This window comes from Monomorium pharaonis, chromosome 3, assembly GCF_013373865.1.
Source record: "Monomorium pharaonis isolate MP-MQ-018 chromosome 3, ASM1337386v2, whole genome shotgun sequence".
NCBI classification, from domain to species: Eukaryota; Metazoa; Arthropoda; class Insecta; order Hymenoptera; family Formicidae; genus Monomorium; species Monomorium pharaonis.
Genome location: NC_050469.1, coordinates 25865732 through 25893730, shown reverse-complemented (window position 1 = coordinate 25893730; position 27999 = coordinate 25865732). Strand labels below are relative to the sequence as shown.

At 37.3% G+C, this 27999-nt stretch overlaps 3 protein-coding genes across 3 annotated transcripts; 1 reads left to right on the top strand and 2 right to left on the bottom strand.

Moving 5' to 3' along the window:
* Nucleotides 1–8: 8 nt before the first annotated feature.
* Nucleotides 9–11063, bottom strand: LOC105838925 (putative sodium-coupled neutral amino acid transporter 11). The gene is made up of 7 exons (XM_012684861.2): nucleotides 10126–11063; nucleotides 8032–8085; nucleotides 6583–6673; nucleotides 6217–6426; nucleotides 5760–6012; nucleotides 5317–5665; nucleotides 9–4999 (listed from the first exon to the last, which is right to left on the bottom strand). The coding sequence occupies exons 1-7, from the start codon at nucleotides 10195–10197 to the stop codon at nucleotides 4535–4537; spliced, it is 1494 nt and encodes a 497-aa protein (XP_012540315.1). The 5' UTR covers nucleotides 10198–11063; the 3' UTR covers nucleotides 9–4534.
* A 128-nt stretch (nucleotides 11064–11191) lies between these two features.
* LOC105838917 (mitogen-activated protein kinase kinase kinase 7) lies at nucleotides 11192–20028 on the bottom strand. Its single transcript, XM_012684851.3, has 9 exons — nucleotides 19791–20028; nucleotides 18886–19111; nucleotides 18683–18800; nucleotides 18267–18596; nucleotides 17125–17237; nucleotides 16593–17014; nucleotides 16291–16393; nucleotides 13293–13543; nucleotides 11192–13121 (listed from the first exon to the last, which is right to left on the bottom strand). The coding sequence occupies exons 1-9, from the start codon at nucleotides 19866–19868 to the stop codon at nucleotides 12960–12962; spliced, it is 1803 nt and encodes a 600-aa protein (XP_012540305.1). The 5' UTR covers nucleotides 19869–20028; the 3' UTR covers nucleotides 11192–12959.
* A 340-nt stretch (nucleotides 20029–20368) lies between these two features.
* LOC114254294 lies at nucleotides 20369–27999 on the top strand. Its single transcript, XM_036284429.1, has 2 exons — nucleotides 20369–22071; nucleotides 26493–27999. Exons 1-2 carry the CDS (start codon nucleotides 21814–21816, stop codon nucleotides 26592–26594), a joined length of 360 nt encoding a protein of 119 aa, XP_036140322.1. The 5' UTR covers nucleotides 20369–21813; the 3' UTR covers nucleotides 26595–27999.

The following is a 27999-nucleotide window of genomic DNA, read 5'->3' as shown; positions in this document are numbered from 1 at the left end:
CAAAAACGTTTTTTTGCATTAATTGTCTCAATTTATCTCTTATTTCGGAGTAAACCTGGGCAACATCGTATAGCGTATTATAGCATCGCGGGTACGCGCGCGTTATGCACACCCGCGCATCCATTTTTGTAAACGCATGTGTGTGTCTATCACAGAATAAATGTGGTCGGAAGACCCGCGACACGGTGGAGAATAACGCGCGATCGCTCGCTGTAATTAGTCCGCGAGGTAAGTACTTATATCCCTTACGCAATCACCTTACGCGTCGCGGCTACGCACACGGAATACGCATACACGTACACTCACGCACGCATGCACACACGCACACACGCGCGCGCGCTCGAAATTACATCGCGATTTATTTTTCCCACGCGTAATAACGTCTTTTCCTCTGTTGCGTGATCCCATCGCTGTTCTACACTTTCACGCATTGAGAAAGTGTAACCCTCTCTCCCCCTTCCCCGAGGAGGAAACGTCACTTCTTTCTCCTAATGCTTCCAACTAATTCGAAACACTTTGCAAACACGTTGCCGCCGTTTCGCTCTCAGAAAATGACACGTTTAAGTCAAGGCAAACATCGAAATATCAAGTTTATCTAAAATCACATAGAATAGAACTAATATTGCACGAATGATAAACCACATTTTTATGCAGTAAGGAAAACGTCTTTTATTTGTGCAACCTCCAAAAAATAAAAACGAAAAATTTATGAAACAAATTTTTAACATATTTTTTCGCATGTTTTTTCAATCGGTTTATCTGGTTGTATGTATAAAAGTATTAAAATTATTGACATATATTTCAGGATATTTCATATTTTATAAATAACGAAAATAATAAAATATTTAAAATATTTATCCCTCTCTTAAAAATCACCGAATTTTTTATTCCGTAACGTAATATTTTTATATTCAGAATAAAAACAAATTATGTCAAAAAATGTATTCCAAAAATAGTAAACCTGTGACGTAGATACTTTATGAAAAAACATGCAATAAAATTTACATGTCAAATATATTTCGTGCTTGAAAATGTAGATTTTTCTCTTGCTCGTAATGTGTTTTTTTTAAATGCTTTCGTTATTTGAAATATCCGGGGGTCTTCTTTCCGAGACTTTTTCCTTACTATGGATATCATTCAACGATCCCCGTGTTTACAAAGTTTACTTAACATCAATAGAGCAGTCATAACAGGTTTACGTTATTTACGGACATTAAGATTGAGTTAGTCTAATTTTCCTTCTCTCTTTCGTCGAGATTGGCACTTGTAACGTTTTCTCTCGGATGCAACAGATTGATACTAGCTTTACTATGCAGCGTCTCGCAACGCGAAACTGTCGAATTTAATATTCAAGCGTAAAAAGATCAGTCTATTGTTCGTATCGAGTCAAGTCCCTTTTGATTTTTGGCTTTTTAATCGCGCCAACCAGGTACCGAACGTGGTTTCGAGGTTCCATCTCGGAACTACATAAAAGCAAATTATAAAGAAAAGCGTCGTAAAAATAATATCACAGGACAGTCCGAGTTGTACAGTCGCTTACGCGCGTGTCTTATTTGTTTTTTTTTTGTAGAGTTTTCTTAAATTATAGCGTTACACGTTTTGCTTAGCGCGTCACATTACGAGAGCGAGGGGAGAAGTTAAGAGGATTCTTTACTTCCGCATGTTTTAATTATGAGAGTTATTCGTGTACACTGGCGGATTCTAGGGGGGAAGTTGGGGTTAACCTTTCCCCTTCCAAATTAAAAGGAAACAGTTTTAATTCGTTAAAAAAATTTAGATAAAATGATGCAAGTCAATTAACGCGGGCGACCGTTAATCAAATTCTTATATATAGGATTCACTGTGTCCAAAACTGTCCGATATCCGATATACGATGTTTAGTGAAAAATTATATTAAATCACCCTCCTCTCCTCAATTATCGACATCAGGATCCGCTAGTGTTCGTGTAACGCTCATTAGTTATGCCCGCGGTCGTAGTACCGGTATCTAAATGAATAATAATCTCTAAACGTTACTACAGCAGGTACTGTAAGGCTGTCACAACCACGTATGTAATGTTTATCGAACCGCGTCAAGTCGAGTGCGCGGCAGCTGCGGCTTCTCTCCGTGAAACGCAAAGCGAGGCTCGTCCTTCCCTCTCGTACATGTGCTACATGCTAATTACACTTATTTCGCCACGCAGTTAAATTATACATATATTTATATAAAGAATACCGCCAATGTATGGCGCGCGTATTCGTATTACATATATAATATATAATAATCGCTGCGAACGTACAAGTCTTGCTGCTCGACGAGGTCTTCTCTGTTTCACATCGCGTGATACAAAACAGCGGGTGTGTATGTGCGTGATAACATTCGCGCACTTAAACAAAGGGAGAGAGAAAGAGAGAAGTCACATTCGAACGTATTTCATACGTGAATCTCTCTTTCTCTTTCGCCTCTACTCTGCCTTATCACGCGTTTATTCACCGATAACGCATCCCGTTTACTCTAGGCCGTGACTGTTCCTATAATAATACCAACTTTGGGCTCCTTATAATTGTTCTCTCAAATAGGCTTCTTATATATTCTTCTATATATTCAAATATACGTAAACAGGTAGACATATTTGATTCTTTTGGCTTACACGCTATAGTACGCGAATTATTTACGCGCGATAAATACTTTCCTCTTGTATGTGTGGTCTCTTTCTCATCAGTGTTTGCTTTCCTGTAAAGCGTCACTTGCGGAAGAAGAAATTTAATTCCGCCCCCTCGTGATTGCATTATTTTTCCATTGTAATTTTATATAATTATATTTTTCATATACACTACAATCACTTTGGTTCCCTTTTCTCTTCCTTTGTCTTTTAAAAATACAATATAATTCTTCAAAGGCAAAATATTTCGAGTTGCAACTGAACCTTGCAAGCAAGAAGACGAAATCTGAGCGATAAATACTAGTAAATTTTATCGCGGTCCATTTTATGCTGTTCCGAATAATTACGTTCCGATCACGATTATCAGTTTTTGATTAGTGCTTCATCGGAGATCGGACACTACTATCGAATTCTGATATAAACTGTCAATATTAAAAATATGTTCACGTTACATGTACTATAGATTTTTAGTGGTGGCAATAAATTCCGGAACGCAATCTATATCTTTCATATTGGAAACGAACAATACTTGAATTTTATTGTATCAAAAAAATATATATGTATATATGTAAAAAAATATTTTTAAATATACGATTTTACGAGTTCTTCTCATAAAGTAAAAATCGATCAGTGTTAGTTTTTAAAAAAAAATCCGCAGAGCTTGTTGAAAATTCGAACAAGATAAAAAAAATTATGAATAAAATCTTTAAGCCGCGAATCATTGTCATATTTGCGAACATTTAATAAATTCGTTTCTTACTTTCAACATTCAATATTAGTCCCTTATCACAAAAAAATACAAACGCAGTATGCATATACATAATATGTAGTGTATACATATAGATATATACGTACGTGTGTACATATATCTTCTCGCTTATAAATCATTTGTCTATATATAACATCTTTTTAAAAATATAATGAGATTTTAGCTCACGTATTCTGTACGTTAGTTGTCTAGTTTATAATCTTCTAATCACGCTAACTATTTTTTAAAATTATAATATATATATTCTTTGAAATTCTCGCGCATCTTATAACTGCAGAGATTTCTTTTCCCATTTTAGAACCTTACCTCTGGAACATTATCAGGACTAAATATAAGAGTCCTTTCTCTCTCTGTCTTGCGTATAATAATAGTTTCGAAAGTTCAATAATTATTTCGATTGGTACATTAAAATTCTGTCTCTCTAATAATGTGCGTCGTAGAATTAATTAATAGTCTTCAATCGCGAATCTCAAGCTCATTGTGCACACGACTAACTTGAAAGATTGCGATATTACTCTGTAAACTTGCGTGCAACAAACATTCCTAGGTCTATACATATTACTAAAAAACGGCGGAAAAAACGTTTATATATCTATTGCCAATTTTTCCCGAATTTCTCGCTTGTGAGCCGTGGATATTGCATTGATTTTATATTGCGACAATTTTTGCGATTTATATCGCGCGTTAAAAATTTCTCAATCATATCGTGCTGATTTCTTAATGGAATGGAATTGTGGAGGGAACAGTATTATCCAACATAATTAATATTCTTGATTGTTTTACATAAACGGTTCCTTTTTTTCCTATAAATTTTCCTATAAATTTACGTCCCACATATCAAAGTCTCCACAATGTGAGATTTATCAATTAGACATTAGCATAATCGCTAATTCCTTTAAGCCTGATTTACAAACAATTTGCGCAGCGTTATTTTGCGTGTAACGATATATTATAATCCTCTCATTGAATTTATTAATAATTTATTATATTTTTGTCCGATTTAAACGATATCAACGTTATTTGTCCCGTAAAATTAATCACGTTATACTTTCATTCGACAATTTTGGTAGACTTACAACTAACAATAAGCTATAAAGATTTACCGTGCTCGTCCGTTATAAACTTAGATCCCGGGTTCCGTGATGTTAGAGACGAAGTTGTCGACGGACTCCGTGGTCGTCGTGGCGAGGCGCAACATAGCCGTCGAATTGTCGACGCAATACGGCATTATCTTGCCGTGAAAGCAGGTACCGGATGAACTACTGTTGATCACGAGTAGCAGAAGACCGGAGATCGCGGCTAGGATACCGGCGGACATCAGGCCGAGCGCCGGAAGCTTCTTGGACGAGAGGATGGGCCCCTCCTCGAGTTTGAGGTAGCAGAGACCAGGCAAAACGTAGGCGAGCGGCACCGCAGCGAGGATGCCGTTCAATTCGAGGAAAACACCGAGGCAGTCCGTCAACATGGAGATCAGGTATGTCGTGGATACCATCGTCAAGGTGATTATCAGGTACTTGCGGTCCGAGTTAGGCACGTAAGCCTCGTGTCCCTCCAATTCGTCCGTGCCCTTGATCGCCGTCATGAGCACCTGAAGCAATATGTCGCGATCGTACACATCGGAAAGAACAGTTTTGATGACGCATCTAAAAATTTACAGATCAGGAAATAATTGCACAAAGGATGCTCAAACATGATCAGCAATACTGCAAAAAATTTCTACATTCTAGAGTCATCAGTTTGAGTATCCTACTGCAATAATTTCGATGATCCAACAAAATTGTTTTCAGATCTAGCTGAATTTTTAGACACTTTTAGCAAAAAGCTGTTCTTTCCTATGTGTAGTCTTGCAAACTCTCCGATTACGCGTATACGCAAGTTAGAAGAGCAGGCTGTGGGGTACGTTACCTCGCGCGTAACGAAGCACTCGATCGGAAAGGTGAGCAGTATGGTGCCGCTGAACATGAGTCTGGCGAAATTCATCAGGTCGTCGTTCCAGCAGTAATTTTCCATGAGGTCGCCCTGAACATATGACGTGAAGGTCGCGTAGCCGGCGATCCCAAAGGCCGCGGCGATTAGGAAAGACGTGAAGAGGGACCAATGCGTCACCACGTTCCACTTCTCCTGGGTCGCTCTCTCGATCGAGCCGTAAATGAGGAATGTGTTGTGGTGGCACATGAAGGCGAACGCCATTATACCGACGGACGGGACGACCCCCGGGAAATTGGCGAACCTCCAGCTCTCCTTCTGACTCGGACTGTAATCAATCACCGCCTATCATTACGCATAGTGACTTTACGGGAGGGGATATCGGCGATACACCCTTCCCCATGAGTGAAATTTTCGCTTACACCATGGCGGACATCGTGTCCATCCTTATGAAGATGGCGATGAGAATGAACCCGACGCAGATCAGAGAGAGGAAGGAGATCTTCGCTAATCGTGCGACGTTTCTGTACAGACAAAGCGGGATAGTGATGCAGAGGGTCGCTAGGAGAATGACGACTTGTCGATGAGCGAAAATGTTCGTCTCGTCTATCCCTGTCACTCTTATTAGGACCTTGGTGACCGTATCGCCGACGACGACGTTGTAAGAGACCATCGCTGTAATGTTAATGAAAGCACTTCAGCACGTAAATAAATAAAAGCGTTGATTAACTCTATTCTGCTCAAATTTATACGTTTGGATCAATAAATGATAAAAAAGTTCTAAAACATAACAAATAAAAATTTTCCGACGCCAGGATGAAAAAAGACACACACCCAGGTGACCGTGACTCGCGTTAAGCACCTAACGAACGTACGTACCCATGAACGGATAGACGAACTGCAACGCCGTGAGGATGTAGAAACCGGCGCGGCCGAAACTCGCTCGCATCAGACCCTGATAGCTCATCTCGCCGCAAATGTGTCCGCTTCGCACCATAAGAATTAACGAGTAGTCGGTCAACGCCGCCACTAAAATTAGCAGGGCGATCCCAAGGCCGAAGCCGGCTTGATGCAGAGCGTATGGTATTCCTTAAAAAAAAAAAAAATAATAAAAATAAAAAATTACATCTCAATCCCTAGCCGACGATAAATATCGAGGTCTCTTTCCCCCGTCTACTATCTTTCCAATAATAACTCGCGGTACATCATTTCCCAAAATCATAGATCGTTTCCCCTCTTATTTACCAATGACGCCGCTGCCGATGATGGAATTGATGAAATTGAAGCTCGCGAGCGGCAGGCTACTAAATTTGCCGGACTTCTCTTCCTCCTCCTCCTGCAAAAGACACGCGCCGATATTAACACGAGTGTTTTATGACAAGCATGGGCGGGCACCATCAACGCATTCAGAATTTTCGCGCTGCTAGCGCGTTAATTAGACGTCAGGCGTCGCGTACACGCGCTCGTACCTGCGAATATCCTACGGAGCTTTCCACGTGCATACATTTTCATGCTGCTGATGAATATTAATGACAACGAGCGAGCGAACGATCGAACAAAAAAAAAAATGAGCCACCTTTCCTAGAGAGGCGCCGCGTAATAAAAAATACCGAGCGGAATGGTCGGGTAAATTAGCCGTCGGCAGGGGCTAAACGGGTTACGCACGATCACCATCAACCAGCGGAATAATTTAGAGCGATAACGAATCGCGCGGGGATGATGACTAGGGGGGGGGATAAAGGAGCGCTCCGTGATAGCGCCTGCCAGGTCGCAGAGGCCAACGACCATGTACGAATTGACGAATTGAGCGTCGTCGGAAGAGAGAGAGAGAGAAGGAGGGAGAGAGGGAGGGAGAGAGAGAGAGTGCATCGGCCTCGTCATCATCACGGAACATTACGGCGAGCCGAATCGATAGCTGCCGATATCTCGGCGGAGAGGTTACTCTCGGCGAGAATTTCTGTCGCGCCTCGATTAATCCGCTCGTTGTTCGCGGCGGGTATCTCGCTTAACTTCGTAAATTGAAGCGAACGTAATGAGGCCTCAGCGTCCGCGGCAATTAATCGCTTGTCGCTCCAATAATGAAAGAGTCGGGAAGGAAAGGCGAAATTCTTGTGGAAAAAATGCTCTCGGACGATCGCGAAAAAAAAAGGATAATTAGAAAACCGTTCGAGTATTGCGCACTGTAGAGAGGCGCGAATCTTTTTTATCAAGGGTTCCTTTTTACGACGAATCAAATCGTTGAAACACAACTTTTGATTAACAATGTAATTATTAAAAAAAAAAATACTTCTAATTAGAAAACCGTTCAAATTTTGCGCACTATAGAGAGGCGCGAATCTTTTTTATCAAGGGTTCTTTTTTATGACGAATCAAATCGTTGAAACACAACTTTTGATTAACAATGTAATTATTGAAAAAAATACTTCTATGTAAGAGAAATAATATTGATATAAAGACACTTTAAATATAATTTTACATAAGACAAATTTACATTTAATAAATCGTATTTGAAATTTATGGATTCAAAATATTAGAATAATTAAGATTTAAATTCGAATCGTATACCATTTGTATATATCTGGTAGACATTTTCGTTCCAATAGTTTTCCATCCCCAATCCAACAGTATTTTTCAGCGGGGAATAACTAATTTTTATAGCTAAATTTTATAGTTAATAAATGTTGCAGCTCTTACCCCGACCAGTCGTCTCATGTCATCGTAGGATTCCTCCGATCCGACACTGCCGACCTGTGGAATTTCCGAAACAATGCATTAGTCATAGCGAATAACAATATCGCGGCGGTTCATCGAGACGTTTCCGGTTTCCCCTTTGTACGCGTATCGCGTACAGAAAACCCCCAACGCGGGGTAACGCGCCCTCCCTCTGGCACTTTCTTTCGTTTGCCGGTGCTTGTGCACTCGCAGCACGAGTAGATACATTTATTGGCAGAATATCCCAGACGGATACGACAGCTCTTTGCGAACGAGAGAAATCACGGAGGCATTGATTAGTTAACCGAGCGTATCGGGCGAAATGTCATCGCGGAAATTTCTCACCGCGGTTGGAATTGTTAAGCGAGACTGCGTTCTCCTCTCTCTCTCTCTCTCTCCCCCTCTATCTCTCTTCAAGACGGCGGAAACTTCAATCTCGAGGATATCGGGGAACCGTTCTACAGTGAGGAGAGGAGTAATTGCGCGCTTCTTGTTCGCAGCTCGCGGAGAGGTCGAGAATCGGAGCTGTGTGGCTGTGGGGATGGCGAATAAAAATTGCGACTTTCCTGCGCTTAAAAGCCGTGGATTAAGAGCGCAGGTTAAGAGTTAACGAGATAACAAAAATCGCGTATATTATAGTCAACTTTCTCGCGCACTTTTTGCCTCCGCGCGCTAAGAGGATATTCTCCGGCGCGTCGTTCGCGAAATTACTTTGTAAATCACGTGACGGGGTTGCTCGGTGGCCATCCTATATATACTTGGTAGCATCCGGTGAATCCCGAGAGATTCGCATACTTTTCGAATAAAACTTCTCCCGTGTGTATGTGTGTGGGGAGAAATTTTATGTAAATTAAAAGAATGCGTTCCTTTTTACGTATTGCTGCAACGTGAAGGCACTGTACACGGAGAGAATTTCCTCTTGGAATTTACCTTGAAAATTGTGCTAGTCGTGGTACGGTATTTCGAAAAATTTTCTACGATTTGAAATTAGATGTAAGATCTAAAATTAGAGAGTCACATAAAACCCTGGTAAAAATTATTCGCAGAATTTTTATACGAATTGGAACACTTTTAAAAAATACTGATAAAATCTTTTTTCAGAACTTTAGTATAATGGTATGACTTTTTAGAAAATTTTTTAATTTCTCAGATTTTTTAAATACCTTTAAATACTTTAAAATTTGCATACATGAAAAATTATGAAAAGAACTGTAGACCTTTTCATTATTTCTAAAAAATGTTCCAGTTTTATAAAATTTTAGTAAATTCTCCGAAAAAACCACAAAGTTTCACAATTAAAATGATTATTAGGATAAAGTAATAATCTAATATATATCTAATAGTAATAATCTAATATATATCAAATATAAAATGTCAAATTTTGTTAAATGTAGTAAAATTCTTGAAAATACTATGTTGACCCGTGACATACAACAATTTTGAAGATAAATTCTAAGAAATAATTTGGTCAGTGTAGCATATGTTACTATGAAAACAATTCTTTATGCTTGAATTAGCAGAAACTATAATGCTTATTTTTAAAAATTATGCAAATATTTTAAATCATGACACGAAGAATATAAAGAATTACGTTAATTATTAAATATTATATTTCATTAAAAAATGACTATATTGATGTTGTAACTCCTCTACAAAATGTTTAATTTGCGTACAGCCACATTGTAAGATTTTTTCTTTATTTTAGAAGATTTTAGATATTGTACATTAAGATATTTGAGTAATTACAGTATTTTTTTGGTAAACTTAGAATACAAATACTGTAATTTTTATCGTAACGTCAATTATATCTCAAGATAATAAAAAATCTTTATTGTAATTTCCACTATATTTCCTTCATGTAATAAATTTCGGCAAGACGAAAAACATAAATGAGACTTTTTTTTCTTATTATTGTAACGTCGTTCATGTTGCTTTGCCAGTGACGATTTTGTTTGCAATTTCGAAGCAAAAAAAAAAACGAGGGAAAAACGAAACTGGGATCTGTTACGTTGACTCGGTGAATCGCGTCATCCGCCGTTGAACAAGAGCGAGATGAAGATGTCTTCGTTTACTCACGTCTTCGAAGTTCTTTCTCGCGTCCAGGATGTAGCTCTTCTCGTTGACATTATCGGACGCGACGTGGGCCATCCCAATCTCGTAATCAGGATCTTCTGGGCGGTGAAGGCGGCCTAATAACTCTAGCGGAAGAAATGATAGCGCGAAAAAAACAGTGCGGAACTTAAAGGGAGGAAACGAGGCTCGCGCGGACAGGTCCGTAGACGTCTGAAGTTCCGGCCTATCTTCTGCCCCTTCTTCGGCTTCTCGCTCCCCTCGTCTTTCCCCTCTGGATCTCCCACCCTCGCATATACTTGCGATTTGCTCCCCTTGGTCTCTCCCTCTGCTCACGCACGCGCGTACGTATATTTCCGCCAATTTCCCTCTGCCTCTCTATCGAGAGCCTCAAGATCGCACCCCCCATCATCCTCCCAATTTTTCATCCTCTTTTCCTTGTTCTCGATAAACCGGGGATGGTCCGATCTCGCGTGTTTCGCATCTAGCCAATGCACGCCCACGTATTCGCACCCTCTCGTATCCTCCGTCTCTCCTCTCATTCATCTATCTCGTCCCGCCCTCGCAGTTTCTGTTTTCTCCCCAGTTAACCGGTCGCGTCCTACTTCTTTTCTATCACTCGTGCTTTTCCTCTGTCGAGATATTAAAGCGCCGGGAAAACGACTGGAAGTCAAGCTTATTGATTCCGTGGCGTATATCTTTCCCGTCTTCGGCGAATCCAGTTCCATCGGAACTTCATTCCGCGTGCAAGACTCGTTTCGCGTTTTTGCGTAAGATACGTGAGCCCCGCGCGCGCGCGGGTCTCCGCACCGACAGATCGTTACCATATATGCGCGGATGTATAGCGTAGGTTCGACACCCCGCTGTTTGCAAAGAAGCGGATTTGACGTTTAAACCTAGATCGGATTTTCCATAGTTTCTAGCATAACAATTTCCTCGCTATTAGTCTTTCAATCAATCTTATAAATTACCTATCGGTTGCACACGTTCGAGGTATTCCTCTAAGCTTACTAGCGCTAGCATCTCCCTGCGGGTAACACATGATAAAAGATCTTGAATATGTCAGTAAATCTGTCCTGACAGCTTTTAAAATTGTATTTACAGAGTTATATTACATTTTCAACAGATGTTGAACAACAATTTCACATCACGAATTCTCAGAAGAGAACCTGTCGAGAAACTTTCGCAGAGCGTGTAATTATAATACACGATTGCTCGTTATCGAGACCATTGTCGAGGCGATACACGAGGATAGTTTCAACCTCTGTTACATTTTATATTTAACATAGGAACAGTAACGAAAACGTAGCTGCGAGCTTCAGTCGTCGACAATTGTTAGCACAAGCAAAGTTTTATAATCTCCAGTATCATTTTTCTACAAAGAGACGGCTCGCTGTAATCGCGATCGACATATCTTAATTCTAAGGAGCGTTTTATGCGCTCGATTCTGATAAATATTTTTGTTATAATTTCACATCATTCTAAAATTTTTTTATACTTACAACTTGCGTGAATTTCTGAAATTATCCCGCATTTGTTTCATATTTAATTGCATTAGATGCAAATGAAAACATTAAAACACTTTGTATACATGATAGTGTTGATGAAAATACTGATGTAATATCTTAATTTTGTTAGATCTGTCGTTGCAAAGAAATCAAGCTAAAGCTCATAGATATAGGCAAGGGATTAAAGTTATTTACATAATCACACTGGCAAAACAAGAAATTAAAAATAAAAATTTATTTTAATCTCTTGCAACGTAATTGGTTAAAAATAGCAATTACGGTCGTATGTATTTTTTATACTTTATGATTACCTTAATCAAATAGTATATATTCAATAATCATGTGATAATGCAGAATTGTATCAATTTCAAGACAGATGTATGAAAACTTTACACCTTCATTATTGTGCAATAAACAACGTTTGAGTATCAAAATTTCATAACTTGATTAGTTTTAACACTTCATTTAAAAAATATAACTTCAAGCATTTTCAATTTTCAGTATTAAAATTTCCATCTATTATTAGTCTATCATTAGTGGATGTCATGATGTATCTGAAACTATCTATATATACTGTGTATATTATATAGAAAAATTCCAAATGTAATTTATAAAAAACAATCGATGCTCGTCAATTATTGCTTCGCGTTTTATTCATGTAATAGCTTTTTTCTGATTATATCAAATAAAGGAGTTAACGCACAAAATACTTTTCATTGATAGATAATAGTTTAAATAATAAAAGCTGTCTATCATATATTACACAATGTACATTTTGCACATCAAAATGCAAACAAATGATTCGATAAAATATGAATCGAAAAGACTAGATTGCAGTTTATTGTCAGCAATACCTTCGAAGCTTAGTAATCGAAAAGAATTTTCTGTAGTAGTCCCAATGATACTTGCATGTGCTTGGGATGTTCTATTATGCTGTATTAATTAAACTCGCATTGCAAATGAAAACGCGCAGAAGACAAAAGATATGATTCTGTGAGGAAAGAAAACCTAACGAAAGGCGTAGTGTTAGAAATTGTGCTTTTCATGTCGGAAAAAATCGGAAGTCAATTGTACGGTTACCGCGCGTCATAGATAGCGAGTTTGATAAGACGGAAATGATCCGCTATAGGCGGCCACTTTGATTCACATATCCTCACATACTCTATCGGTAGCAAGCGACGTTGATTTGCATTCATACGAAATTGGATTGGAATCTTAACACAATTCCATCCATGTTACACATCACCGATCACCGGTCGTCGGGATTGTGTAACGTAGTGTAATAAGTACACTTTTGTTGAAACCCTCGCGAACGCGTCGAGTCGCAGCATCTCAAGAAAGCCTTGATGAGTGAGGTACTACCACCCAGCCGTTGTTTCCGGAAACGACGGGCCCTAACGTTGACGTGGCGGCAGCATTTGTCAACGCCCCCCTCTGATCCTTCATGATCTGTAACTGTCGCGTCAGATTGCGACACAGTTTCACTAAGGATTCCTGAAAGTTATTATGTCGATCGTCAATAATTATTGAGGTTGAGGATTGTTTAAACTTGAGAATTTTTTTTTAAGAGTTGCATTATTATCAGTGAGAGCTCGACCACTGGATGCAATATTGCAAATAAATTTATACAAAAACCAATTTATACAAGCAATAAAAGAGAGAAACCTTTTCGTCTTCCAGCTTCTGTAACTCCTCCTGCTGAAGTCTATCAAGGTTTAGATTCTTCAACATCTCGTTTTTGTGCTGGCTTAACAACGCTATCTCCGTTTGGACTTTGAGATATTCCTCGGCTATCTGCTTGTGTTCCTCGAAGATCTCTCGCGAGAGCTCACACGTGTCATCGGGCGTGAGAGGCCTCAGGTCAGCATCTAGTAAGCGACAAACATTGCCCAAGTCTTCGCTCGTGGTGCTGCTACCTACGGCATTCCAAGTTTTTTTCACGAGTGTTGATAACGAGACTATTATTGTATCCTGCTATAATAAAATACATATTATTAAGAATATAATCCTAAATATACAAATAAAAGCCGAAGTATATTTTCAGAATACAAGATTACATATTTGCATGGGAAAGCGATTCGTTTGTAAAGCTTCTAGAGCTGTAACAAATGCATATGGCATTTTATTAAACTATCATGCGCTTTCAGTCTTACAGTTTTTTAAAAACATTATTTCTTTTTATTTTAAATACGCTTTGAACACTTGTTTCGCCTAAAGAATCTGATGAACATGTACTAACGCAGTAGGACCCAGCAGCGTTTGAGAGTGTCGGTGCCGACGATAGTCTCCGGGTAATCGTCGCACATGTCGATCATCTAGCAGCCGCCGCTCTCGCGTGGGCAGCAATTTCCTTGACGTTAACGTTCACGATTATCTTCCGGCAACGCGGCCGATCGTGTCAACATAATTTTCTTCATTCGGTTCTTCGCAATCAGATTCGGATCCTCATTTCTAGACAACAGCCTCGGAGACGGACAGTGATAGAGAATCGCAGCGGCGATACCAGGAATCTCACTTGGAAACGAATGAACCCTCGCGTAATCACGGCGGTATCAGTGGAATGGTCCGGGAATGACAACGTGTTAATAAAATAATATCAATTCCCGGTCGGATCGATCGATGTGCCCTCGATAAAATCGAGTTCGTATTGCGCGCTTGGCGACCTGCGATCGGCGGGAGGTGCTCCTCCGTAGGGAGTCGGCTCTCTACTAAACAAACGTACGTCTATATTGGGGATGCTGACTCAGCCACACCTGCTTCTAAATACTCCCCACCCCGGCTCTCGTCGAGGAACGTCGCGAGCCAAGAACAAAACGCTTGATTCATCCACGAGAGAATCTCATGTTTGATTTTTTTTTACTCATCTCGCCGCCGCTGTTATCTTTGTCATCTTCCTTCTATCTCATCTCTTAGTCATTTTTTGCCTCATATTTTGCTTTATCTTCTTCTTTTCCTCAATGTTCCTTTCGATATTTCCACAATTGTCTGCTTCTTACATCTTCTCCTTCTGTTGCTGGCGTAATGGTCGTCCTCTTCTTCATCGTCGCAACGTGCCAATCAAAAGCGAGTCACACGTCCTACCGATTAGTCGTCAGTTAAATTTAGTGCACGCGCATATCGCGGCTGCTATTGCGGTTACACGGGCCCTTTGCCAGGATACATTACCGACGAACTCTGTCGATCGACGAACCCTCGATGAATATAGCCGAGCTCATAATCCGTCCCTTCTCATTCCAATTACATTTTGGGATTGACAGCAATTAAATTATTTATACATCGCTATACAAAAATATTATAATTATCTACGGGATATTTCATATATACATGTATATATATATATAAATATTTTACAAGCTTTATGTACAAAGTTATTTGCAACAAAATTTACGAATCACACACACATTCATACATTAATATAACATAAATATAATATAAATATATGATTGAGAGAGAAAGGGAGAGAGAGAGAGGGGGAGGTAAGAGATTAAATGATGATTATTCGGATGATCGCATAAACAGGATAGTTATTGCGTTGAGCTAATAATTACGACGAATACGCAGAAACGCATTATGAGCAATGTGCGTTAGTCAACGCGAACGAGAGACGACGGTTATGGAAGACGCCCGGTGAGTCAGCGCGCAGTGCTTAGTATTCTAGGCCGAAAATAATCTACTTCATATACCACAAAGCGCTACTCTGTAAGCTCAAAATGCGTGCTCGTATCAGCTCGCCTGGGGCATTGTCCATTAAATCATTTCACGTTATCATATTAGTCATGCTAACTTCGCCTTTTTTATAACTGTATTAAAAGGTCGGATAAGATGAATCAATAATAGGAATCGATGATATCTCCTTTCCTATCATTGGTCAATTACTTTATCGCAAATTAAACTTTTTACGATATGATTTACAATGCAAATACAATGACATATGGTGTATTATAAGTCATATGCAGTGTAACATTACATGCATTATGCATATGTTGGCCACTTTCTGGAAGTATATATATATATATATATATATATATACTTCTTTGTATTGTACAATTTGAATATACATGTCTAATATCATATCATTATTTGTATTACATTACAAATATGTATAAATTTAAGTCTCTTTGATATTTTTAACTTGTTTCACATTTTTAACATTCAGAGATGATGTAATGTGACTGTAAAGTAATTCGTACATTGATTGCCACATAAGGCATAAGACAGATAATTTCTGTGCTAATGCTTCTGGCAATGAGCCTTCAACGCGGCTGAGACAAGTCTCACATAGGCAGCCAGTTTGGTGCCAGGATCCCTCTTACAATCTTTTTTCTGAGCTTATTCTGAGAAAGAATCGGGTAATTCGAATACAAGCCTCACAAAATTCTTTTTGCTTGTTCATAAATAAATTAAAATCAAAACAGTCCTGTATGATATTACATTTAGGCATCACATACAAAAAACGTCAATAAATAAAATAAAAATATTTTACACAAGTATATTTCAAGATATAACAAACGTTCGTAACAAAAATGTAATATATAATAAATGTAGTTAATTGTAAAATTTTTAATTTGTACGTTTTTCACGAAATAATTCTATGTTAGTTGGTAACTCAATATTATGTGGAATTGCATTTATATCTACATATAAATAAATAAAATTCACTTACTTTGATTATTTTTCTTCGTTTTTTGAACCACTTTGTCTAATCCAGCCATGTTATTTGGAATTTCCCAAGAAGTGTCAGAGGAGCTTGGTAAATCCCAAGCATTCTATAACAAAGTAAAAGAAAGAAATTATAAAAATTATCTTGATTGTGACAAATATTTATACATTATACTTTTAATATACCATAAATTTAATAAAATAAACAGAAATAATATAAAAAATCGTATAAAGCAGAAATATAAAACTATACAAATAGAAAATTATATAAGATATTAAAAATATACTAATGAGAAAATTACCAACCGGGTCACACTCCACGTGCAATGGAACAAAATTGCAGTTTCTGTTTTGCAACGCAGCAAGCTTATTGTCATACGCCGTTGGTGCTGTCGCATTTTGTAAAATCGGTAATTTAGTATGTTTTAAATTACTGTCCATATTCCCATGAAGATTATTTAATACCGGAATTTCGTCGTCAGGTTGAAATCCTAAATTATTTTGCCGTGATGAGAATTTCATCCTGTGGCCGACCGGTGTGGTACGAGATAATGCGAAAGGCAATGAATTCTCTTCTTTGGAGCATTCGATGGTTTTTTCTACAGCCTTTGGAATTGTACGAATAGTGCCGTTTGCAACGGAGCCGTTCATACGAAAATCTAACGTACTGACTATATCTAGCGTATTCTCCCTCGATGTTTCGTTTTCATCTACATCATCTTCACTACCTACAATACACATACAATATACATTTATATATACATATAACATTTATGCAAACAACTTATCATAATATGCATTGCGCAATAATCATCAACTAAATATGTATTGTACATACTTAAGGAATATTCAACGGGTTCTAAATGACGACTGAAAAATTCCGATAGCTCAGTCATGATCTTTACTACTTCGTCCATAGAAGGTCTTTCTTCAGGTGCTTTTTGCCAACATCTGTCAAAAAATAGCAAACATAAGTATAAAGATAAATCTTATATATTTCAATAAGTATTTTTTACCCTATGATTTCAATTTTTTTATTTCAAAACAAGATAAACCATTCATCACACAAATAATATAAATAGTATAGAATGTATAAAAATTATAATAATTTCGTCAATATAATTATAATTTTAAAGATTCTATATCAATATAAATAAAAATAAATCACATTATGTCATATTTATGCATTGATATTTATTTTATTTATTATATCGTGATATATATATATATATATATATATATATATATAAAAGTTATATACATAACTTTTAAAATCATAAACACGCTATTACATTATGCATAGACAATTTTTTAGGATTAATTGTTCGCCTTATTTAAGAACCTATGGCCAGGAAATTAACAAGAGAGAGAATTGAAAGGTTGAACATAGAGAAAGCTTTGTTTTCGTATAAAAAATTTTTTTTAGTTCTTGCCAATGTGTCCAGAATGTTCGTAAAAACGCAATTTAAAAAAATTATCAGTATGTGTGTATGTATGTATGTATGTATGTATGTATATATATGTGTGTGTGTGTGTGTGTGTGTGTGTGTGTGTGTGTACCAAATTTACTAAAATTTCTATAACTTAAGATCTAATTAACGATTTCTTTACGAAATTTATATGAAATACAGTTAGAAAAGATTGAAGATTTTGAAAGATTTATAAAAATTGCCATTAATGAATTCTAAATTGTCAAAAAATGTCATTTTGAGAAGTCTTAATTATTGACACTTGGAAAAAAGGAGTTTTTAATACAAACAAAATTGTATGTAAAATGTAAACAAAATTGGATAAAGAAATGTTTGTTGACAATATATAAAGCTTCCTCTATGAGGAAACCAAAAAGAGTGACATCTGCAAATTTCTAAATTGTATACTTAAAAACTGAAAGCAATATGCAAATCTAATTTCATACTTAAAAACTATGAGGAAGCAATGTTCAAGTTTCTACTTGCACAATTTTTTAAAAATATTTATTACCTAGTCATAAGATTTTCAATTGGTTTTGGGCATCCTTCTATTAAAGGAGGCCTCTGTCCTACGTGAACAGCCCACATTATCCTATAGGCTGAAGCACCAATATCATCAAAGGGTTTTTTGCGTGTTAAAACCTCCCACAAAATGATACCCCAACTAAATACATCGCATTTCTCTGTATACCTAGATCCTTCAAATACTTCTGGTGCCATCCATGCAGCCGAACCTTTATTATTAGTCATATATGTATTTAAGTCACAGGCTGTGCCAAAGTCACAGATTTTAAGCATCTGTCCACCCATAACCAACAACAGATTGGGTGGTTTTAAGTCTCTGTTGAGTAAGTTCATCAAGTTTAGTTTCAAATTCAATTTCTCGAATGTGAAAGAAACACGAGCGTGAACGCATTGCCTTCTCACCTGTGTATCAGTGGTTTCGGCTTCATATTGTGAAGATACGCGACACCACGTGCACACTGCAGAGTCCAACTCATGGCGTGACTGGTAGTGTAATGTGGTTGAGGATTACAATGTAGCACTGTACAAACATAAAATCTTAATACAACCTATTTAATTTATATAAAAGATTTTCATTTATTAAAAGATTTCTTCCTAGATATTACCGTTATACAATGATCCACCCTCAGCATATTCCATTACCAGGCATACCGGATTCTTGGTACATGCTCCGTACAATTTAACAATATTGGGATGTGCAACTCGGGATAGCTGTCGAACTTCCACAGTGAAAGCCTTTCTCTCTCCTTCTGAATTTATATGTTTCACAGCAACGTCTTGCCCTCTCCATTTTCCCTTCCATACAACCCCAAAGGAACCTTTACCGACTACCTATAATATAATATAAAACAAGAGTAAATCAATGCTTTTATGCCTGTTCTATCAACATAGATTAACTTTAATCTCAATTTAACTTGTTATCATGTTCTAGTTCTGAAAGTTGGAAAAAGATAAAGAACAAGTTAAAGCGAGATTAAATCTATATTAGTAAAGGTGGACATTAGTCAAACGTTTTGATCTCGTACATTTTGGGACATTGAGTTTGTGTGACAAAACTGTGTATTAAAAAAGTATTATCTAATCACGTGCTTTTTCTTTAAAAAACTAAGATCAAATTCTGATTAATTGATTGATTGATTCAATCGACAGAACTGTTTACAGTAAAACTATTCGGCTGTTTTAACTTTCCTGATTTAACCTCTCTTTTCACGTATCAAATGGCAAAAAACTAATAAATATCATCACATTAATGAAACATTAAAGACATTATTTAAGAAGTTAATTGAAATTTGCTTGGAATCGTCCCGTATTCTCTTGTATACGATCGTTCGCTCTCGTTCGAGGTTATCTTGCCGAGATTGAACGCTCCGTGAGAACGACAAGAGATACAAAGAAACAAGACTTTGGCTGTGAGAATTGGGACAATTGAGACGATATTAAATATATAAGAGATTCACGATAAACATTCGCGAAGCATGATCGAGAGAAAATCACAGAGATGGAGAACTACCTGCTCCGTTTCGATTTCATTGTAATCGATTTCCTCAACGAACTGCTGCTGATGGCCGGTCATTTCTTTGCTCGCCATCGCGCACAGTCGACATCACATTATTTTCACGGCACATTTAATCAACGAGTTGCGAGTGCACGCGTGAGCGGTGTGTTTACTCAAACTGGCATCAAACAACCTCGCGGATCGCCATTTCCTGTATCAGGTCGAAGGGCACCGTACGGCTAATCTTGTTGGGTTGGGACAGAGAGGAACCTGAGAACGATCATCGCGTCGTTTGTCGTTTTAGGTGTTTTCATCAGCTCCTCTATGTGCACAAAATGTGCACATTGAACTATGTAGTCAAATATCTATGAATCCCGTAGGTAATGTGCATGACTTTTTGGGTCTCTTCTATGCTATATCCACATTTATTTGGTGTTCTGTTTCACGCTATACCCGTAAATTTCATAATTATATGCATTCATATTTTAAATCTATTGTTTTATGCAAATGTGCATAATCGTGTTCTATAAATCGTGTGCAATACCTCATATACATGATATAAATTTAATTAATTGATTTGATAAAAATTCACTCACCGATTACTTCTGTTGCTGATGCTGCTACTGCCACTACTACATTCCGATATATACTTTATTCGGCAATCCCGATGTTACGGATAATATTATCACACACGAGTAAAACGTAAACCGCGCGCGAGAATTTTACTTGGCGCGACCGTTACATTTGAAAAAATACGTGAAAAGTACAGTTCGTCTGATTGGCGGCGAATCAAAAATGAAAATATGGTTATTTTTCTTTAATGTAGGTTTAACGACAATTAAATTTTCGCAGTTCCTGTCTAAAGTATAAGTCTTTACAAGTATTTAAAAAACAAATGCATTCAGTTTCATGAAGAATTGAGCTTTGGCGAGATTTTTGTCCAAAAAGTGAGCGAAATTGCCCACTGTGCGTCGGACGCTGTCGACTCCGTGCCTCCGTGCGTGTCTCGCGTGTTCAGAATTCATTGTGCGCAGGTACGGTGTTGTGTGAGAGTGCCGTCGCGCTAACAGACGACCCGCGAGCCATGTGAGATCGTAACAGAGGACGTATTCATGCGTAAATCGCGGCATCGTGCCTTTGGTTTCGAGTGAAGTGTTTGTTCGAGAAGGGTACGCAATCCGTTCGGTAGAATGTCGATCGTGCCAATAAAGAAACTTCACTAGTGTCGCACAATCATACAGAGATACAAAACTCTGGGAGCGAATTAATTTACTTCTGTTTAGTGTGTTTTGACGTGCGCATTCAACGATTCTTGACGCTTTTTTCGGGTTTTGTTTCGTGACCTTATGCATCATACCACTGTTATTTAAGTTCTAATTGTAAATAAATTTTTTTTTATGTGAACGAGAATAGTGATTGAATAGGATTCTTCGAAAATCGCGTTCGGCCTATTTGATTTTAAGTGCAAACGCTTGTCCCAAGTTTTTTTCGTCGTCGAAAAAAAGCGAGGCTTCCGCCTCGATGCTTCGGGTAATCGCTTCTCGGAAATTGTCGAGGAGACTCTTTCCTTTTCCGCGAAATCGCGTTCGGCCTATTTGATTTTAAGTGCAAACGCTTGTTCGAAGTTTTTTCTGTCATCGAAAAAAAGCGAGGCTTCCGCCTCGCTGCTTCGGATAATCGCTTCTCGGAAATCGTCGAGGCACCGGGATGCTTGTCCGAAGTTTTTTTCGTCGTCAAAAAAAAGCGAGGCGCCAGTCTCCTCGACGAATTCCGAGAAACGGTTACCCGAAGCATCGAAGCGGAAACCGCAGTTCTCGGAAATCGTCCCCTCCACGATTTCCGAGCCTAACGGTTATCTTTTCTTTTTCGCCAAATCCCCGAGTCGCCCGACTCACGGTAGCCAATCAGCTACTAGCTCCGCCTACTATTTTCTCCTTCCCTCTTTCAAACGCTTCGACGACTCCGCGCGGACCGGGCTCAGTTGCCTGACGAGAGGGGTTCGGTGGGTTAGTTGTGTCGCGAAGATTCGGTAGTGAACATGTACGCTGCTCGTCTATCGGAAAAGAATATCGCGATCGCCTCGTGTGTGTGTGTGTGGTGTGGTGTGGTGTGGTGTGGTGTGGTGTGGTGTGGTGTGGTGTGGTGTGGTGTGGTGTGTGAAGTGCATCGTCGTTGCCTTCCTCACTGCTTCAGGATTATCTTCGCCGTTGCCTTCCTCGCTGCTTCAGGACCACTTTCGCCGTTGCCTCCGTCTCTGCTTCAGGACGATCGTTGTGGACCACTGCAAACGAGCATAGTAAGTACATTATATTTTAGTAATACTTTTGCCTGCCCGTCCACAGCGCACCATTATCTAGTTATCTAGTACATTATACTCCAACAGATAGTTGAAAATTTTTTTTACTCGCATACTCGCGATCTTAAAATTTTACAATCGCAATCATGCGAGTAACAAAATCTTTCGACTATTTGATGGGATATAATGTTCTAGATAATGGCGCATGGCCCCGGGGTACATGTTACTAACAGTTTCGTCAATCTATTATTTTCCAACATTTCTTTATTCCGACCGTCGGCACCGCATTCGCAAGAAGCGTAAAGTGCAAAGTTATTAAAGTTTTGATCATTATTCTTGCGATAGTTTTCGCTAGTTTTCACATAGCTCCGACTATTTCCATGTATTTTAATAAATAATTTTATTAATTAATTATTTTTCAAAATTTTTTTTTTTCTACCGTCGGCACAGTAAAACTGTCGTAAGAATAATGATCGAATCTGTTTACACCTCATACCTCTGCTGAATGCAGTGACAGAAGTCGGAAAGGAAAATTGTTAAAAAATAATTAATTGACGGAATTGTTATTAAAACGCATGAAACAGGTCGAAACTGTGCGAGAATTATTGAACTGTAAACAAAGTGATCGAAACTGTTTGCACTTCACGCGTCTCGCGAATACTGTGCCGACGGTAAAAGTAAAAAAATGTTAAAAAATAATTAATCAACCAAATTATTATTAAAACGCATGGAAATGGTCGGGGCTGTGTGAGAACCAGCGAAAACTGTCATAAAAATAATGTTTAATAACAATTCCGTCAATGAATTATTTTTCAACATTTTTTTATTTCGACCGTCGGCACCGCATTCGCGAGAGGTAAAGTGCAAACAATTTCGATTATTTTTTGACAGTTCTCAATAGTTCTCGCATAGTTTCGACTTATTCCATGCGTTTTAATAACAATTCCGTCAATTAATTATTTTTAACAATTTTTTATTCCGACTCCTGTCACTGCATTCAGCAGAAATATAAGATGCAAACGGAGTCGATCATTATTCCTACGACAGTTTTCGCTAGTTTTCATATAGCCCCGACAATTTCCATGCATTCTAATAAATAATTTTTATAATTAATTATTTTCCAAAATTTTTTTCTCCTGCCGTCGGCACAGTAAAACTGTCGTAAGAATAATGATCGAATCTGTTTGCACCTCATACCTCTGCTGAATGCAGTGACAGGAGTGCGAAAGGAAAATTGTTAAAAAATAATTAATTGACGGAATTGTTATTAAAACGCATGAAACAGGTCGAAACTGTGCGAGAACTATTGAACTGTAAAAAAAGTGATCGAAACTGTTTGCACTTCACGCGTCTCGCGAATACTGTGCCGACGGTAAAAGTAAAAAAATGTTAAAAAATAATTAATTAACCAAATTATTATTGAAACGCATGGAAATGGTCAGGGCTGTGTGAGAACCAGCGAAAACTGTCATAAAAATAATGTTTAATAACAATTCCGTCAATTAATTGTTTTTCAACATTTTTTTATTTCGACCGTCGGCACCGCATTCGCGAGAGGTAAAATGCAAACAATTTTGATTATTTTTTGACAGTTCTCAATAGTTCTCGCACAGTTTCGACCTATTTCATGCATTTTAATAACAATTCCGTCAATTGATTATTTTTAAACAATTTTTATTCCGATTGCTGTCACTGCATTCAGCAGAAGTATGAGGTGCAAACAGATTTAATCATTATTTTTACGACAGTTTTTGCTAGTTTTTATATAGCTCCGACCATTTCCATGCATTTTAATAATAATTTTTATAATTAATTATTTTTCAAAATTTTTTTCTCTTGCCGTCGGCACAGTAAAACTGTCGTAAGAATAATGATCGAATCTGTTTGCACCTCATATTTCTGCTGAATGCAGTGATAGTTGTCGAAATAAAAAATTGTTTAAAAATAATTAATTGACGGAATTGTTATTAAAACGCATGGAATAAGTCGGAATTATGTGAGAACTATTGAACTGTAAAAAAAGTGATCGAAACTGTTTGCACTTCACGCGTCTCGCGAATACTGTGCCGGCGGTAAAAGTAAAAAAATGTTAAAAAATAATTAATTAACAAAATTATTATTAAAACTCATGGAAATGGTCGGGGCTATATAAAAACTAGCGAAAACTGTCGTAAAAATAATGATTAAATCTGTTTGCACCTCATACTTCTGCTGAATGCAGTGACAGCAATCGGAATAAAAATTGTTTAAAAATAATTAATTGACGGAATTGTTACTAAAACGCTTGAAACAGGTCGAAACAGTGCGAGAACTATTGAACTGTAAAAAAAGTGATCGAAAGTGTTTGCACTTCACGCGTCCCGCGAATACTGTGCCGACGGTAAAAGTAAAAAAATGTTAAAAAATAATTAATGAACACAATTATTATTAAAACGCATGGAAATGGTCGGGGCTATGTGAGAACCAGCGAAAACTGTCATAAAAATAATGTTTAATAACAATTCCGTCAATTAATTATTTTTCAACATTTTTTTATTCCGACCGTCGGCACTGCATTCGCGAGAGGTGAAGTGCAAACAATTTCGATTATTTTTTGACAGTTCTCAATAGTTCTCGCATAGTTCCGACTTATTCCATGCGTTTTAATAACAATTCCGTCAATTAATTATTTTTTAACAATTTTCCATTCCGACTCCTGTCACTGCATTTAGCAGAGGTATGAGATGCAAACGGAGTCAATCATTATTCTTACGACAGTTTTCGCTGGTTCTCACATAGCCCCGACCATTTCCATGCGTTTTAATAATAATTGTGTTCATTAATTATTTTTTAACATTTTTTTACTTTTATCGTCGGCACAGTATTCGCGAGACGCGTGAAGTGCAAACAGTTTTGATTATTTTTTGACAGTTCTCAATAGTTCTCGCACAGTTTCGACCTATTTCATGCATTTTAATAACAATTCCGTCAATTGATTATTTTTAAACAATTTTTATTCCGATTACTGTCACTACATTCAGCAGAAGTATAAAGTGCAAACAGATTTAATCATTATTTTTACGACAGTTTTTACTAGTTTTTATATAGCCTCGACCATTTCCATGCATTTTAATAATAATTTGGTTAATTAATTGTTTTTCAAAATTTTTTTCTCTTGCCGTCGGCACAGTAAAACTGTCGTAAGAATAATTATCGAATCTGTTTGCACCTCATACTTTTGCTGAATGCAGTTGTCGAAATAAAAAATTGTTTAAAAATAATTAATTGACGGAATTGTTATTAAAACGCATGGAATAAGTCGGAATTATGTGAGAACTATTGAGAACTGTCAAAAAATAATCGAAATTGTTTGCACTTTACCTCTCGCGAATGCGGCGCCGACGGTAAAAGTAAAAAAATGTTAAAAAATAATTAATTAACAAAATTATTATTAAAACGCATGGAAATGGTCGGGGCTATGTGAGAACCAGCGAAAACTGTCGTAAGAATAATGATCGACTCCGTTTGCATTTCATATCTCTGCTGAATGCAGTTACAGTAATCGGAATAAAAAATTGTTTAAAAATAATCAATTGACGGAATTGTTATTAAAACGCATGAAATAGGTCGAAACTGTGCGAGAACTATTGAGAACTGTCAAAAAAGTGATCGAAACTGTTTGCACTTCACGCGTCTCGCGAATACTGTGCCGACGGTAAAAATAAAAAAATGTTAAAAAATAATTAATTAACCAAATTATTATTAAAACGCATGGAAATGGTCGGGGCTATGTGAGAACTAGCGAAAACTGTCGTAGAAATAATAATCGAATCACGCATGAAGTGTAAACAGTTTCGATCACTTTTTTGACATTTCTCAATAGTTCTTCCACAGTTTCGACCTATTTTATGCGTTTTAATAACAATTCCGTCAATTAATTATTTTTAAACAATTTTTTATTCCGACTCCTGTCACTGCATTCAGCAGAGGTATAAGGTGCAGATTCGATAGTTATGTTCCAATTTTTTAATACGTTAGTCCATGATTCTCGACTTATTTTCAGCCATCGAATGGCTGTTTTACATTTCGTCTTCCTTTACTAAATATAATTTATAACAATTAGTTTACCAATATTATATTAAAAATGACTCAATAATTAATTATTATCTAAATCAATAAATTTAAATACCTTCAGATGTACTTGTATTAATAGGCACATTTTTATTATCCGTAAAATCTAAATTTATCAGTTAATTTATCAATTAATTTTACTCTTATATTTTTTTTATTTGGACCATTTGCAAACGGTTCGTATGGATATGTAGTCTATAATACATTTTCCAAAATAAACATTATTATTTCATTATTTGTATTAATTTTAATTATTAAATTTTAAAATTAAATAAGTAAATTTTATTAATGTGCGGTTTGATTCGAAATAGCAGGATGATGACAGCAGAAAGCGACATCCATGGGGCGACTCGGTATTCCGGAAAAGGAATCTAGCAGTAGCAGCAGGAGCAGCGACAGCAATCGGTGAGTGAATTTTTATCAAATCAATGAATGGAATTTATATCATGTATATGTGATATTGCACATTTATAGAACACGATTATGCACATTTGCATAAAACAGATTTAAAATATGAATGCATATAATTGTAAAATTTACGGGTATAGCATGAAACAGAACCAAATAAACGGACATAGCATAGAAGAGATCCAAAAAGTCATACACATTATCTACGGGATTCATAGATATTTGATTACATAGTTCAATGTGCACATTATGTGCACATAGAGGCGCTGATGGATGAAAACACCTAAAACGACGCGATATGACCGCTCTCAGGTTCCTCTCCGGTTGGGACGAGCGAAGTGCCACCGAAGTGAAGTCGTTGTCACATTCTGAGTGAAAAGCTGCGACGCTAGATAGCGTTTAAGGTACCGAGAGGATCTTTAGATTTATCTGTCTAGAGTCTAGAATTATCAGAAAGGAACTTGAAAATTCTGAAAGCGGTCATCCCCTCGTCAACTGTGCTGTGATTTCAACATTACGAGTCCGAGCACATCCCGTCTATCCGTAATCGTAATCCGTGATCTGTCGCGCGCTTGGGTACGACCAATGTGATCTACGCTCGGGCCGAACAGTGCCGAGTCGGCCGAATGTAGGTTATGTAGGTCGTAGCAGAGCGCGCGACACACGGCTAACGGATAGACGGAGCGCGATGGTACGTGAGTATTCTCGGGCTCGGAATTGCAGCTGAGCACAGCATGAAGGTCCGTAGATAATGTGTAGTACAATATTGTTGGTTCTTTTCTGTGCTATGTCTATGATTCTTTGGTTTTGCTGCATGTTATAGTTATAAGGTGTAAATTCTTGTAACGCATAGGGCCGAAGCACAAAACATGGCGTGACAATGATTAAGACAGTCGTAGTGCGACAAGCTTGTGCGTTGTCTACGTCTACGACTACGACTGTCTTAATCATCACGTCATGTTTTGTGCTTCGGCCCATACTTGTACAGCACGACTGCAAAATGGTAAGAATTTCATAATACACTATCATATGCCCGCGGACAGTTTGGAGAGAGAATACAGAGTTATAAATAAATTAATATTTTCTATAAATCATTTGTCTAGACATATTGTTCTTGCATTTGTACACTTTAGCGTACAAAATGCGAAAGTTTCGTTATAAATTTGTTATTTTACGTTTTTTATGTGGTCGCGAATTTTTTAGAGTTATATGGTTACGAATAAACGAATTATACTACTTTAGTATCGTAAAGCACATAAGAGATAATTGTGGAAATTATTTATAAATCTGTATGGACGAGTAAAAAGTATATTTTTTCTAAGTAAATAATTTTTCTAATTATTCTATAGACAAAACTATTAAGGTAAAATTTCTAAAAAAAAAAAAGTTAACGAGAAACTTTTATACTTA